At 43.6% G+C, this 17112-nt stretch overlaps 1 protein-coding gene and 1 long non-coding RNA gene across 2 annotated transcripts in view; one reads left to right on the top strand and one right to left on the bottom strand.

The window, feature by feature from the left end:
• JARID2 (jumonji and AT-rich interaction domain containing 2) overlaps positions 1-17112 on the bottom strand; it is a 302580-nt gene that overhangs the window by 26493 nt on the left and 258975 nt on the right. Inside the window, exons 8-12 of the mRNA XM_007054880.4 lie at positions 16345-16838; positions 10745-10837; positions 10066-10184; positions 9801-9871; positions 1317-1431 (exon numbers count right to left, since the gene is read on the bottom strand). Of these exons, the coding sequence (XP_007054942.3) occupies positions 1317-1431; positions 9801-9871; positions 10066-10184; positions 10745-10837; positions 16345-16838 (892 nt within the window). The remainder of the gene's footprint in view (positions 1-1316; positions 1432-9800; positions 9872-10065; positions 10185-10744; positions 10838-16344; positions 16839-17112) is intronic.
• Positions 2082-16797, top strand: LOC119565623. Its single transcript, XR_005224395.2, has 2 exons — positions 2082-3937; positions 10403-16797. It is a non-coding gene; the product is annotated as an uncharacterized LOC119565623 (long non-coding RNA).

The following is a 17112-nucleotide window of genomic DNA, read 5'->3' as shown; positions in this document are numbered from 1 at the left end:
GAGCAGATCCTTTCAGGATAAGATAGTACTACAGGAATAACACAGGTAAGTATATTAAATGCCGGCACCATCTGCTTCCAGTGATTTCACTATCAGCTGTTGTATTTCCATTACAATCTGAGCAATATTGTGTAATGACTACAGTAAGCAGCAGTCACCTCCAAGCAGATGTGTGAGCATGTTTTAAACCTATTTGCAACAGGTGCCCACAAAACACAAAATGTGGCTATAAGAAGTTACAGACTCGCAACCATCCACATCAAAATGTTAGAAGGATGTGGCTTCAAAGGCAGGTATCACTGGGTACAAATTAAAAATATACCATATATACTCGTTCATAAGCCGAATATTTTTGGTAAAAAAGTGAAGCATCAAAGAGCGGGGGTCGGCTTATAAATGGGTCTACACCAAAATTTGATGATTTTAAACTCTATGAAATCACTGAATTGAGTATCTAATACATTGTCGTTTTGTTTACCTGGAGCATCTGCAGGCATGGAGCCCCTCAGTTCCCTGGGGCTGCGGTTTGCTGTTCCCAGCCAATGGGAGCTGCGAGAAATAGCGCCACTTCCCGCATCTCACATTGGCTGGGAATGGCAAACTGCAGCCACTGGGAGCTGAGGGGCTCCGTGCCTGCGAACGCTTCAGATTAACAAAATGTCCTTACCCACCAGCGGCTTACCCTGACGGGCCGGGAGCCGAAGCTTGCCAACCCCTGAAATATAGGGTCGGCTTATGAAAGGGTCATACAGTTTTTACCATTTTTACTTATCCATCTTGGAGGGGTCAGCTTATAAACAAACTGGCTTATGATCGAGTATATATGGTATATGTGGTTTGGTATCTACAGAGTCTCAAGTTATCTTAAGTAGAAGAGTGGGGACAGTTTAGCAGAAAGATGGGATCAATCACCTTAAAAATGAGAATATATAGCTGGCTTGAATAACTCTCTCTACACATCAGTTTAAGGAAATCCTGCCTTGACTAGCTGTCATTTAGATTCCAGGTGTTCAGAAACATTCTGCAGAGTGAAATCTACACAAGGCAGAAATGGTTTGCTGCTAAATAGCCTAAAACAGAGAATAGAAGAAATATTAAACCCCTTTCCTTTAGAAGGGGTTTTTCACTTAGTTTATACCATACCATTTGTCAAGAAATTTGATAGACTTTCCCATTAAATTTGTAATCACAGAAACTTCATTTCCTGATGTGAATTATTCAGGCAAAATGCAGTAGCCGTACTGCAGTAGCTTCTAATCTTCCTACCGAGAGCCATTGGGGCTCCAAGTAATGGGACAAACCACAGGGATACTCACCAAATGCAATCAGCACCAGTGTGTAAGTAGTCAATGTATGGAAGGTGATTTTGGTCTCGAGACCAGCATGAGGTAGAAAAGACCATGCCAATACTTAGCCAAGGAATTGTCACTCCTAAAATACAGAAATTAAAAATAAACTTTAATGGATTAGAATGTCAATTAAAAATAAATAAAAGACAGTTTTGGAGCGCATTTCAGCTGAAAAGCCTGCTTCTCCATTGAGTTGACCCAGGAGTTTTAAATGAAATGGTCACTAACATTACAGTAACTGTGGTTCTTTGAGATATGTTGTCCATATAGAGTCTACTCTTGGTGCGCATGCATCCAATGCACTTGAGTCTGAATTATCCTGGCCAGCAGTGTTTGTTGGGGCCATGCCTGCACCCTGAATGTCTTTGTGCCTTACAGATTATGAAAAATCAAGGGGATACCCTAAATGGCTTAGTTCTGTCTATAGAGAATTAAAACTCCCTTCGGACATCTAGAGTGTGGAGCTTCGCCTCACTTTATTTCAATAGGTTTCAGAGTGGTAGCCATGTTAGTCTGTATCAGCAAAAATAACGATTAGTCCTTGTGGCACCTTAGAGACTAATAAATTTATCTGGACATAAGCTTTCGTGGGCTAGAACCCACTTCATCAGATGCATGGAATGAAAATACAGGAGCAGGTACACTTAGTAAAGCAACCTCCATCCTTTCATGTATTAATACCTGCTCCTGTATTTTCACTCCATGCATCTGATGAAGTGGGTTCCAGCCCACGAAAGCTTATGCCCAAATAAATTTGTTAGTCTCTATGGTGCCACAAGGATTCCTCGTTATTTTTACTTTATTTTAATGTATTTTGGAGAGAGAAAAATAGAGGCAGGAGAATAACGTGATTTAAATGAAAGGCAGATAGATATGGGGGCCCTGACATCAATGCCTGTATCTCCCCCTCTCTTCTGGCTGATGTTATCACTACCAGGAAGGCTGGTTTTATGGAAAGATGAAAAAGAACTTGTGTTGAAAGGTCCAAGAGGTGGGCCTATTAACCCTCTGAGAACAATTAGATCCCAAGAAGGGGGGGGGGGGGGGGGGGGGGGGGGGGGGGTTCCTCTAACTTTCATAAGAATCTGGCCACTGTGGGGTGTGAGAATGTAGAAGCCACTTGCAATGGACAGTGGAGAGCTGAGATGGTTGCTAGATGACCCCTTAACAGGTTCACAGATAGTCCAGTGTTCTTTAAATTCAGGAGATAAATTCCAGTCTATCTAGAATCTTTGCTTGAGATGGTGATAACTGGTGGTGTTATGACCAGATCATGAATCTCTTCAATTTAGCAGCATAAGTATGTCTGGTAGAGTCTTTTCTGCTGTGGACAGGGACACTTTGTACTGCAGATGAGCAGGTTCTTTCTACTGAAGTCAGTCAGCCAGTATTTATGCTGTTAAGTGTAGGGAATATGGGATGATGGACTTGGCCGTGCCTCCATATTATGACCTCTGGTTGGAGAGCTATGTGTATTGACGGTTGAATGGAGAGATTCTTCAGGCCTGATACCAGAACTGTCTTGATCATGCTGGAGCTACCATGATCATTATGGCAGAGTCCCATCTGAGCTTCCTGAAAGCACTGGGGATGAACAGAATTGGAGGGTAAGCGCACAGGAGACCTGATGACCGTGAAATCAGAGATGCATCAGGCAATGACCCCTGACTTAGTCTGCGTCCAAACCAGAAATTTTGACATTTCCTTTTTGCTCTTTTGGCAAAGCGGTGTATGCTGGAATGACGACAACATAAGACCTCTCTCTCAAGTGTAATCTATCAGCCTGTAACGGGTGTCTGAAAACTGCTCACTAAGGTGATCTGCCAGCACATACTGTATTGCTGGGAGAGGAACAGCCTTCAGAGTAATTTCACGATGGATACAAAAGTTCCAAAGATGTACACCCTCTTAACATGAAGGAGTAGACCTTACGCCCCAATGCTTGTTTACATAAAATGGCTATTAACTCCAGGACATTTGTGTGGAGCCTTGCTTCCTGAGGAGTCCATGTGGCTTGTGTTTGTGATCGTCTAAATGGGCTTTCCATGCTAAAGTAAAGGAATTTGTCACCAATGTTTTTGATGGTAGTGAAGGGGAGAATGGTTGTCCCATTGCAGACTTTGAAGGGCCCCTTCCACCAATTTAATGACAGGACTTCTGGTGGAACATGTATTAGGATGGACAGGTAATGTTAGCTTAGCTGATACATAATACAGATCTCAAACACCCTTGCATGCAACAGAAGTCTGGCAGGCTGAATTACAAAGGTGCAGGGGCCATGTGTCCCAGCAGTCAAAAAAGCTCTCACTGATATCCTGTGGTAAACATGAAGGTCGACAGATAGGTCTAATATGACTTGGACTCTCTGGTGGTAGACAAGCCATCACTATTAGGGAGACCAGCACGACTGCTATAAATTCTATTTTTTGTGTTGGAGTCCGTATTGACTTCTTTTTGTTTACTTTAAGGCCTAGAGAGGCGAACAGTTGCAGAGTCTGTTAAATGAAGTCTATTACTTGCTGGCGCACCTTCCCATGAATGAGCTAGTCATCAAAATATGGGAAAACTTGGACTACCTGTCTCCTGAGGTAAGTGGCCACCACCAGCAACCATTTTATGAATACCCTTCATGCTGTTGGTAGGCTGAATGGTGATGACCTTTGCTACTAGAGGCAATTGCCCACGTGAAACCTGAGATATCTTCTGTGCGCAGGTGGGATAGCTATATGAAAGTAAGTGTCCGGGAAGTCGAGAGCTATGTACCGGTTATTCTGATCTAAGCATGGAATTACAGAGGCCAGAATCACCATCCTGAACTTGAGCTTGCAGATGAAGGTGTTCAACTGTCTGAGGTTCAGAATGGGTTGCCCGCTGCCTTTCTTTTTGGGAATCAGACAATAATGAGAGTAAAATCCCTTTCCCTTGTGTTCTTGATGAATTTCTTCCATTGCTCCGAGACTGAGAAGTGACTGCACCTTCTGATATAGCATGCTTTCAGTGAGAGGGGTCCCTGAATAGGGATGAGAAAGGCGGGTTGGGGAGGGTCTGGAACTGGATGGAATAACATATAAACTACAGTTTCCAAGACCCCAGCGGTCGATTTTGCTGGTGCTCCAGGACCCATTCATGAAATAAATTATTCCCAAATGAAGGGGATATAATTGGAAGAGCCAAAGGGGTTTGCTTTAGACCAAGAAGTCAAATCTTCTGCCTTCATGTCGCCTGAGGTTGATCAGCAGAGAGGGTGGTGTGGATCCTGATGACTTCCTTCTGGGAAATTTCAGACATTTCCTAGGTGTTTCCAGGCTGCCTGTATTAAGGGTAAAAGGATTGCCTCTATCATGGTTACCATTTAAATCTCAGTGTGGCATACGAGGCCTTTAGGTCTCATCTGTTTTCACACTAACAAGTTCAAATTCCTCAAAGGGGAGATCCTCAACTGTTATTTGAGCTGCTTTAAGGATCCCTGAATTGTGGCGCCAGGAGAATCTCCTTATAGCAATTGAGGTGGCCATAATCTAGAGCAGCAATTCTCAACCAGGGGTCCACGAGCCCTTTCAGGGGGGCTGCGGAGCCCCGCCACTGAAACCCAGTGCCCCCCATGGGGCTGAAGAGGGGAGCAGCACAGGGCTGAAGCCCAGAGTTCCAACACCCCCCGTGGGGCTGAAGCCAGGAGCAGCGCAGGGCTGAAACCCCAAGCCCTCTAACGTCCCCTGCAGCCGGGAGCGGCGTGGGGCTGAAGCCATGAGCCCCAGCCCCAGCACCCCTCGTGGGGCCGAAGCCGGGAGCAGTGCAGGGCTGAAACCTCAAGCCCCACAACTCTCCTGCAGCCAGGAGCAGTGTGGGGCTGAAACCCCGAGCTCCTCCATCCCCCTGAAGCCAGGAGCGGCAGGGCTGAAGCCCCGCTGCCATGGACAGAAACTTTGAGCCCATGGGTGGAGTTGAGGGGCACAAGAGTGTTGTCCCCCAAGCTGCAGTGCCTGACCCAGAGTGGGGTAGTCCTGGGGGCAGCTCCACCCTCCCAGCCCCCAACCTCCTCCTCTCCCTCATGCCCCACCCTCTGGCCAGGTCCAAGGCAGGAAGACAGAGCCAGGCAGTGAGGGGCAACTGCTCCTCTGACTGATGGTGCCATGGAGTGGGCAGCCATGGCATTTCCCCATCTGCTGCTGGTGCCTGGGGTTGCGTCTGCTCCTCAGCTCCCAGCCTCCTTTGATTGCTCATGCAGCCAGTCAGAGCTACCCAGGCAGCTCCAGACCCAGCAGAGCCCTCGGGCAGTAGCTACCGGCACACAGCCCCGAACAGGTGAGTGGCCTGATGAGGTGAGTCAGGGGGCTGGAGGTGGCACCCCCTCCCTGGACCCTGCTGTGCAGAGATGGCCCAAGCCCTGCTGGCCCTTCCCCACCATCCCCCAGATAGAAGTCAAACTACGCCCATGCCCCAGGGTCCCACCCCGGTCCGGATGGCCCCCTGCTGGGCCCCAGAGTTTTTCTAGCATGTTGAGGGGGGCCTCAGAAAGAAAAAGGTTCAGAACCCCTGCTCTAGAGGCTGTATCTGCAGCATGCACGGCTGCCTGTAGGGATATACCTGCCATGAGCTGACTCTCAGCTATGATAATATGTGGTCTTGGGGAAACTTGTCTATAAATTTGGTCATAGAATCCCAACAAGGCTTTGGGATGATGATGATGATTCTCATTTGGAGGCTACATGTTGAAGAATTCTTTTCTCCAAATACATCTAATTTTTTGGGTTACCGGTCATTGGTGTTGATTTTTGCTGATTCCCGAGACCTTTTGTAACCGCTAATGAACCTGATGTAGGATTTGTCAAAAATTGTTCAAGTCCCTGGACGAGAACTTAGTAGCAATGGTCTGCTCTCTTCAGTGTTGGTCGTGGAATGTCTTGTAGACATCTGGGGTGCAAGCTAATCACTCAGTAACTTCCACCTCATCCAGTGACAATGAGGATATATGGACTAGGGCAGGATGGTCTTCTGTCTGGGTCTCTTCATCTGAGCCTTGACCAGTCTGTTCTGCAGGTAGTGGAGCAGCTGGTCTAGTTGTAATGCCCCATGTTGATGCAGGCCTTTTACCATGATGCATTTCCCTTGGAGCCCTATAAGGCCAACAGTGCTGGTAGGCAAAAGTGGCAGATATTCAAGGGATAGGGTATCAAAGAATAATATCCCTTCTTGAACTTCTGTGTCTGTGGTAATAGGAAGCAACCCATGACATTCTCTCAGGTGTGAACTATCCTGAATACCTAGACAAGGAACAACCTCATGAAACCTCCCCTAGTGGTTTCAGAGTAGGAAAATGCAGCATATTCCTCCAGAACAGGAGCTGTACCAATTGGTGTGCTGGAAGCCCCCATGGAACTGGTACTGTAGATGTATGCAGTACCAGTGTCAGGACAGCTGTTGGTTCTTGGAGGAGGCACCTTCCCCACCACTAGTAGTGGGGAATTTGGTGTCAAGGAGACCAACAGGTCTTTAGACGCTGTATTGGATTTTGCATATGTTAGCACTGAAGTCAAATTAAGTAGACTGCACTGGAACCAGGAGCCTTTATGCTGAGGAGTCAGAACCAGGCATTTATGCAGTACGACAAAAGACAGTCCTGGGGCATGAAGACTTGTGCCTGAATGGGTGCCAGTGGGACCGTTTTGGGGCCTGTGTCACCCTTGACCTCTGAGACTAAAAACAATTTGTGGCTCTTAACGTGAAGGACCTGGTGAGGAGCAATCTCTGTCTCTTTTCTTTATGAACCTTGTGGTCTTTCTTCCATCACCTGACATTTTACCAGACAAGGAGAAATAACCTTTAGAAACAGGAACTTCAGCCCCATGAGTAGCTGATGACTGCTCAGAGGTTTCCGCCCTGGGCATCCTGGAGCCTGAGAAGGAACACAGATTTCTCCAAAAGAAATGTCTTTATTAAGCAAGACTCCCTAGCTCTCTGGGTTCTCTTTGAAAAGGATCTACAGATGGCACATCTCTCTGTAATGTGCCCCTTACCAGACACAATATTCATCTGGTGTGCCCATCAATTAGGGGCATGACAGCCTTGCACAAAGGGCAGCTTTTGAAGGCTGGATTGTTCAGTCATAGTGTAAGTCTACACTGCAGTCCGAGGGGTGACTGCAGCACACATAGGCATACCCTTAAATCTAGGCCGCTAAAAATAACAGTGGAGATGTGGCAACATGAGCTGTACAAGCCCACTGGGGACCATACTTGGATTGCTAGCTCATGCTGCAGCCCATGTCGCCATACCTTCACTGCTATTTTTAGCTGTGCTAGCAAGAGTAAAGCTAGCATGGGCATGCCACCCCTGCTGCAATAACACCTCTCGGTGCAGGGTAGCCAGACCCAGAGAGAGTGATCCCCCTATCCTCCCAGGCAAGCAAAAAGCAGTTTCCTTACAAAAAGGGAAGAAAGGAAATGAGATCAAATTACTAACACTAAAGCTAATCATTAACTATTTACATAGTTCACAGTGGAGCAAAGAGACTTGGACACTAAGTTCCAATTCATAGCCAAAGGAGGTAAGAAGGAAGCAAGAGGCAGCTGGGGCTGTCCTACCCTTTACATCCTCCATCAGAAGCACGGCCTCAACAGACACTGCTGGCCAAGAGAATCCAGACTTGAGTACTGGGCACATGTGCACCAAGAGTGGAATATATATGGACAATGCATCTTGAAGAAAAATTTTCTGTCTTACCAGAGCAGAGTGAATAATTCACAAAGAATAATAGATTAAACAAATTTAGACTCTTTCAGCTCATAAAATATCTACCAGGCGATTGCAATGGCCTTGAATTTATTAGTTACTCAAATATCTTTTTTAATTTTCTACTTTATGGATAGATCATCAATACCCAAAATTCAAGGTTAGTTTTGATAGGTCAAATAAGTCACTTGAAACTGTATTTGTTCTCTGACTGTGATAGTACTCCAACACAGATATTTGTATATGTGATTGTGAATTCTGCTTTCAGTGCACTTTTTTTTTAAAACCACTAAAACTTGAATGAAGTCCTAATGAATATTCACAGTAAATTTTGTCATTATTTTACCCAGCACTGCGTTCTAGATTCTATAAATACGGAAGCAATATCTCAATCATTCATCACCCTGAGGCAAAATGTTGACACAGATTTACAAGTAATAACTAAAAGGGACATTACAAGGAGAAGTAAGTGCCCACAGATATATCACCCCAACTGTTCATCAATTCTAAACGTACAGATCGCTTTTTATGCCTTGAAACACAAAATACTCCAAGGCAATGTCCATCCATATGGGTTAGAAAACAAATCGGCACCTTTCTAGATCTAGGAAAAGTGCCCATTTCAAAGAACAGATTGAGGATAAATTGGAAATCATGTCCCCACCCAATATGGTTATAAATGCTGCAACAAGTGGAGGCTTGTTTGGAATCCCTGTGGAGAACTGGGACACATTTGCATTGTTTTTTATAGATATCATATGCCCCTCAGTTTATCTGGGTGACACTATCCTGCCTGAAGGCCAGGAGTTAAATCAAAGGCAGTTGTAAAGGGGAAAACAACCAGGAAGCAAAACAATGGCAAAGAGACGTCTGAAGGCGGAAGCTATCAATTGCAGAATACCCCTTGTCTGGCTCCCTCCTGGCTGGAATGGGTTGCTCTTCCCAAGGTGAAAAGATTGGAACCCTAGGGAGTCCTAAATCTCAGAGACCCTAGAAAAAGGTTGGGGGAAGGGGATTGCTGAGCCAAGAGAGGTTGCTCTTCAAGGGATGTCGGGGAAAGCTGACAGACTGACTGAGGCACAGAGACGGGGAACATGCTGCAAGAGGGCAGTGTGCTTCTCCCTGCTACAGAGGAAATTAGCAGGGCTGAGAGGTACTTACACATGCAGCCAAGGAAAGTTTAAGGCATAAGTGTAGGCCTTTTATTGTTTTACTCTCTGCCCTACATGCTTTGTACCTTTGAGGAATGAATAAATAATACTTTGTTTTGCAGACGCTGTTTCTGTGTCACTGGAAACATATGCTGTGACAGGCTCCCCAAGTGAAACTCTCACATGTCAAAACCAAATTGGGCCTGTGTCATTAACATGGTTAGAAACCAAGGGGCTGCAGCCCACAAAGCCAATCTAAGAGTGGTTGGGCTGCATGATTCCACCCAGAGTGAGGTGCAGAAAGCCAGGCTTACCATATAAGGTGGGCACTCGAGAGGGACTGAATGGGGTCTAAGGCACAGTTCGCCCAGTAGCCATGACAATGCCAATCATTAAAATGTACAATACCACTTGCACCTCTGTAATTTTAAACAGTGGGTACACACATGGCCTTCTCCAGTAAAAATTGCACAGAACAAAAAACAAAACAGAATTGATTCTGCCCACTCCAGACACTGCCAAAATTGTTGACTCCTAATACCACACAGAACGCTGGGGGGGATCTGCTTACCAGGCACAGCACCAAGATGTCGCAGGATGGATCCTGTATTATTAGGAAGGACTGTAAGGTTCCACCCATGCCTGTTGAATGAAGTGATACACACATTGTTATGCGTCTGCATTAAAAACAAACTGGTCTTAAAGTTGCTCCTCATCTCAAACATTTGTAGTCATTGTTTTGACCTATAGTCTTATATGGATTCTGTGCTGAATAGAATAACTGTAGCATAACAGGCAAAATACCATAAAAATCCAGATTATTTATCTAACTTTACCTTGAGAATGGTTCAGATTTTCCAACAGGAAAGCCGCTCCCATGTGTGTTGGTATCCACTTTCCCACAGTGCACTGCTACATGGCAATCCTTCTGTTCCACTAACCTCCAGTACTCTTGCTATAGCAAAAGAAGGCAGTAGTAAATTTTTAGTCCAACGGACAGTGAGAAAATTCCTTTAAATGTTCACCAATCAACAGAAGGTTACAGTCCATTGATACACTCAGTGTTGCTCCAACAAAACATCTCCTCTTAGAGACAGATATACAGAACTTTAAAAATAACAATGAATTAAGACTTAACATCCCTTTTGAAGACTGTTTATTTCCATTTTACAGATGGGGAAAACTGAGACAGAGAGCGGTTAAGTGACTTGTGCAAACTCACACAGGAAGACTTTCGCAGAGACAAGAACAGAACTCCAATCCCCTGACTCCCATGCTGGTGCTTCAACCACAAAACCAACCAACCCTCCTGCCTGTCTTTAACTTGTCAGTGCCTTTATTGAAGATATTAAGTAATGTCAAAAGGAAGAGCAGAGACAACATCTTCATTCTCTTCCTGCATCAGACACCTTCAAGCAGTCTACTGTGCCGCTTTCTGATTTAACTTTGCAGAGCCATCCCTAAATCCTCCATAGGGAAAGATTTCCCATGCCTAAGTGCTCTCTTGCCCCTCACCTCTATTTCAGCTACCGAAGGCTCCTTGCTGAAGCACATGTTCATGATGTTTCTTGCCGTCCGGTAAAAGGTTGTTAAAGAAACAGACCTACCCTGTGAATCAAGAGAGCACGATTAAAAGTGAAAATAAAAATGGTACCTTCGCCCCCCACCTCCAGTGTTATTTACTGTGCAAACCTTACCTTCCTCAGCCCAAGACCAGGAGAGGGGAAGGGACAAAATGTTCTCTAAGAACAGGTACAATAGAGTCCATTGATCTAATATACATTTCTTCCTGAAGCAAGTATCTCAAATGCCATTAAAAGCAGTAGGGAACTCCAGCTTTTACCATGGCAAGCAGCAGCTGATACAGCAAGTGAGCCTATGCAGATGTCATTTTAAAACTTCCACCAAGTCAGTTTCCATTTTTAAGGTCTCACTTTTTAGGAAAAGTGTTTTAACCTCATTTAACCTATTTTTCTGTGCAAACAGATGCTGTTCATGATAGAACATGCACTACATGGAGAACAGGAGGACACAAAAAGGATGACTCGGAGCTAAGTTATACTTTATATTCAGTAATTGCATGTACAACAACAACAACAAGGCAGCAAGGCATGGTTCAATAACAATATTATGAAGACCAGGGATTGGTATGGAGGGGCAGGGGGGTTTACAAAAGCAAAATAGTAAAATGTGTGTTGCTTCCTTCCTCCACTACTTTGTCTGCATGATGTCCTTTAGATTGTAAGCTGGTTGGGACAAGGAACTGTCTTATTTTTGTTCTATACAACACTTAGCAAACTTCTGAATATTCTTTTACATGTATATTATTCTTATATATTAGATGCTCACACACACATATAATAATAAACACATTTTCAATCTAATAGAGATCAATAGGAAGACATAGCACCAGCCCTTTGTATATCTGCAACCAGGTTGCCAAAGATCTTAGTAAAATACGGTGGTCAAGTTCTCAGTGTATGATCCAAAGTTTGAAATTTGGAAATGTGTAAAATAAGCCTTAAAAGTGTTTTTATGTTAGTATTATCTGAGACCAAGTTAAAGGCTTACAAGAAAAGAGACCGTGTGGAGACAGGAAACATGCCCCCCCTTTAAGGCTTGGGGATATTGGAACCTGCCTATACCCTCTGGTGAAAATGCAGCCTATATTTAGGTTTCAAGTTCTTCCATCACTCTAAACCAAGAAAATAACCTTGAAAGCTAAGGGATGTGAAGGATGACAGCACCCCGCCACCAAACCTTGCAATATTTTGGTCTAGCCACGGTGATATGTACCGATTGTAGTAGGCCAGGCTAAGTACAAGAGAAATGTTAAAAAGGAAGTTAAAAAGGAATTCCTGCTTTACAAACATGAAGTCTATCCCTTGTCCCCATATCTACCTCTCTCTTTCCTCTGACACCAAATTACCTTCCCTCACATTTGCCAACCCTCTTCCTCTCAAAAAATAAAGGAAAACCTAAGAACCAACCCCACACCCCCTCCGGATCTAAACTTCTGGTAAATGAACATTTAATTAGTTGGATTATTTTGTTTTTATTTTTTAAAATGGTGAAACATGATCTGCTAAATTGCTAAGACTGTATTTCTGCTTACTTTGAGCAAGAACTCTACCCAAGAGTAAACCAGGGAGAATTACACAGCAGTTTGTCGTTGTTTTCTTTTTCCTATAAGAGACTAAGCCTGTTGCTAAAACATGGATGGTCCTAACTTTTTGTTTTTGTTTGGTTTTAAACTGAATGCAGGGCAATTAGCTGCTACAAGAAGTCTGTAAAATGCCCAGGGCCCCAGACTCTCATAAACCTCTGAGCTGGATGGTCTGTGATACAATGAGCAATTTCCTTCATCTTTTACTGCCCTTGTGAATCTTTTATTGAGGCAGGCTTTGAAAACAAATCCTCAAATCCCTCTGCTCCTACAGTCTTCAAACTTGTACATATACTTCCCTGATGACAAGCTGCTAACGAATGCTCTATAGAAGCTTTTTAGGTTTAAGATGGTTTGCCTGCCACTTTGTCATACAAAAGAGAATAGGATTCAGGACTGATCCTCCAAAATTAACTATGTCCTCCAAATTCTGAGATGGGCGGCTGCCCTATCATAGGGAAGAAACCTGCATACAATAGTGGACAGCATTGTTAAAAAGATTGAAGTTCTTGATTCTCTCAATCAAAAAATTTCACATCCCCCACCTCGGCCCGAAAGTCACAAAACATATAAAGGCTGATGAGCTTTCTACATGAAAAATATGACAATATTTTCTTGAGGATCATTAAGAGAAAATATTTTAAGACTTTGCACTCTAAAATGGAGCTGGCTGAAAATAGATTCACCATACAAAATTATTACTGAAGTGCAAAACACCTTTTGAGGCCCCTGAGAAGATCTGAACAGTTGATACTAAGGATCCTCTAGGAACTTAGAAGTATTAAGCAAAATCTTTGAAGCAGTGAGGAGCCTTAACAGAAGAATAGCTGAATTGCAAAATTATATTGTGATACCTCATTCTACCTACATTACTATTAAGGAGAGAAAAGGGGAAGGTAAGAGTCCTGAAGATGAACTCAGGTCAGGAGTGCCCAGACTACGGCTAGATGAAATTTTTCAGACATTTTTTTTGCTGAAAAACCCAAATTCAGGTCAACCAAACATTTCATGAGTTTGTGCCATTTTTAGTTAATTGTTTTAGTTTAAACTAATTGTTTTGTCATTATCCAAACAAAACACCCAAACCCAGATTTTTTTTCCTGCTAGACTCGCAGGGGAGTTAGGCATGCGAAGGAAGAGGTAGTGGTGGTGTGGGAAACCCAAGTTTGATCCCAGCTCTAGAGCAGGGACTGGAACCCAGTCTCTCCCTCCCAGGTGAGTGCCCTAACCACCAGACTGTTGGCTATTCTGGGATGGGGGTATCAATATCTCCTGCTGAAGGAGTTTCACTTTGTATAAATAATTAGTCATGAGAGCAGGGACTCAAACCCTGGGTTCTCCCACCTCTCAAGTCACCAGGCAACAAAGTCACACCCTCTCTCTCTCTCTCTCGCCCAATGACTATTCAAGTATTTTATCAAAATATTTTAGTACTTCTGCATATGGCATTGGTGAGAACTGTACTGGAAAACTGGTGGTCTCTTCCTAAAAATATGCCCCAATACAACCACAAGATATTAGACTTGATGCAGGAATTACCGGGTGAAATTCTATGACCTGTGTAATGTAGGCAATGACCAATGAACACAATGGTCCTTTCCAGCCCTAATCTATTCATTTACAAAAACCTTTCTTAAAGTGGAGCTAAGGTTGCTGTCACACAATAGGACCTTCCTATCCCTATACCCTTCTGGAACATAAGGCTTCAAAACTCAAATATTAGGAAATATTCACTTAAGGTCTTCTCACATATCCCCAAAAGAATGTTAGTGTGATAAGAAATGCCGCCCCCCCCCCCCGCCCCCAGAAAACACACTTATGCAAGCCAGGGGATCTGCAGTTAAAGTGCTGTTTCATTCATAATGAAACCACACAACCTTAGCTCTAATCCATAAATAGTACAGCTCAGCTAAGGAACCTGCACACTGTGGCTGGGAGCCACACTTGACTCACAGCAGGGCAGCTGTTCATTCTGCAGAGTCAAGAACAAAATATAATCTTAAAAACAAAAATGAGAGTTAACTTTTAGAGCTTGTTCTCGATGCTAGACACCAGTTCTCACTGCATGTTTTTTCCCCTACCTCTGTACAGAAAGATATAAGATGTGTTGTGATTTTAGTAACAGAGCCAGAGGTTAAGGCTAGGAGGTCATATTTTGGGGGGCTGTGTCTCTGGAACCCCTTGAGCAAACATTCTCAAATGTGTATCATATATTCTACCCTGGCCCATACCAATTTTCAAACAGGTTTGAGTCTGACTGTATGTGTGGTTTTAAGGAGGATTGCAAGTTTGGCTGTAAGCAGAAAACACGTTGCAATGTTCTCCATAGTACCATCCTGTAATGCAAGACTTCATGCCTGGTTTGGTTCTTGTATCTTGACTGCTTTTGGTAGATGGGGGTAGCATGAATCATGTCAGCCCTGAAGTTCACTAATATTTAATCGTTTACGTGCTAAATCACATGTACATTTTAAAAGTACATTTATTAAACTTCATTAGACCTATAATTGGTCATGGCACAGTGCCGGGGGAAGGACTTAATGCCTTCTCAAGGTCCCTTCCAGTCCTACATTTCTATGATTCTATACTGGGTCTGACATTGCGAAGTCCTGAGAGCCTTCCACAACGTTCTGAAAGCATGTCAATGAGAGTATAAGAGCATTTAGCACTTTGCATGAGGCATTCAGAACTTAGCAGGTTCAGGCTTATTATTACAGTGTTCAGGTAATGGCTGATTAAGATATTTCTCTGCACAGACTCACTCTTTTTGTGTGTGATCTCTCATCTCCCTCTAAAATGTAACTTGGGGACTTTATACTGGCAAGCAGTGGGGTGGTGTTTTGTATGTGAAGATCAGTATGTTTCATTTATTATTAAATTCAAGATATTAAGTACAAAAAAGGCCTTTTAACTATGCACAGGGAATATCATTAATGTAGCTGCCATTAGATAAGGCTTGTATCTTTTAATGTGATAGAAACATCATTAACAGTTTGTTTTAACACGGGAGTGAGAAGGGAGCCCCAGAATAGTACGCTCTTCATCTGACAAATTCTAATGCATTGCTGTGCAGAAGAAATGTGAATGAACTTTCTTAAATGCAATTCATGAGCTTAGTCAGCCTCTAAATAGCTTAACAAAAACTACTTCGGACAGTAACACTTGGAATGCTATCTGTTTTCATTTCATAGTGACAGGAGAGAGACTGGGGAGGGAAGAGTGGTATAGCAGCTTACTGGCCGCAGACAGTAAGTACTGTATATCTCACTCTCAGCACTGCTAAATAATTCAATCGAACTAAAAAGTACACTGCAAGTTGGGATGCCAATTCTTGCTCAATAGTGGAAGGCTGCCAATAAAATACAATGAAAGAGACAACAATCCTTTGTAAACGGATTTTAAATGTGCTGGAGGAACAAGCATTATGACCATTTGTGCTTAGCAAAATTTGGCATCACGGTTGAAAATATTGTTTGCATTTCAATTTGCACTTTCTAAATCGTGTGTATTTTTAGCTACATTAGTTTTGATGGCTCTATCAAGGGAGTGGTACTCTGCTCATTGAGCAACTGGCAAGAAACAGGCGTGAGAGAGCGGAACATTACTTTAAACGTCACTAAAAAATGAAAATAAATGTTGTGTCTGCTAGGATAATTGCTTAGAGTATTTCTTACAAAGAGCCAACTCCATAGATGGAGGGGGACTAGTGTTCTATGTAGCACATCCACAAAAATAACATTTTCTAGTTTGTCAAGCTGCAGTAAAATCAGGATGGAGTTAATACCCCCTCATCAAACTGCCTGCAGCAATTAATAGTCCAGCCATTGACGCTGGAAAAACACTGTGGCCCACTGGCTGACTCCAGCTGGGTCTCACCACAGTGCAGCACAGAGAACATCCGTGTCAATGCTTTCACAGAAGAAAAATCAACAGAAGTGGTCTTTACTACCTTGTATATACACTTATGTAAGTCGCTAAGAACTCCCTTCTCCTCCTCCTCCTTCTCGATCTCCTTTTCCTGAGCGAAGAGTCGCCGCCTGCCTGTTTTCAATGGGATATCAACTTCTTTCAACTTGTTACGGAAGCCGTTTTTGTGAACCACGCCATTGATGAGTCCATTTTTGGGCTCGAACCGGGGCAAGGAATGGAACTTATAGGCATTTTCTGAGTGTCCCTCCAAAGGACCTTTCCTCTTCTCTAAGATCTCCTTTTCCAGCAGGACTTCCTTCTCTAGTTTCTTGTGCTCCTCAGAGGAGAGGGAGTCATAGGAGAGCAAGTACTGGCAATAGGCTTCCTGCAGCTTTGCTAGCCTGTCCTGCGCAGTTCTGGGGATTCGTAGCATATCTGCCAGCTTGTTCCATTTCTTGAGGTCAGTCACTTGCTGCATGCCGCCCATTTCATTGATCAGCTGGAAAAAGCAGGCCAAATCTAGCTCACAGCCTCCTGGAGTCCGTGTGTGTGGGGTGGTGGGGAGGGAAGAGGGAAACACAGGAAACAGTTAGGAAAAATTTTGGCAGACTGCATTCAACATTTCTTTACTACTTATATAATATCAGATTCTGTTCAGGTGGGACACTCTATTTTCTCAAAATCCTCAGTAATGCAGATACCAAAACAGAATAGAACAGTCAAACAGTCAGTGTTTCCATTTTTAAAGTGCCCAAGTTCTGACTAAGATACTTGGATTGCCAAGATTATTAAGTGGATCATATTTTGG

The sequence above is a fragment of the Chelonia mydas genome, chromosome 2 (genome assembly GCF_015237465.2).
Source record: "Chelonia mydas isolate rCheMyd1 chromosome 2, rCheMyd1.pri.v2, whole genome shotgun sequence".
In the NCBI taxonomy this organism is placed as follows: Eukaryota; Metazoa; Chordata; order Testudines; family Cheloniidae; genus Chelonia; species Chelonia mydas.
This window is presented reverse-complemented; position numbering and strand designations above follow the sequence as displayed.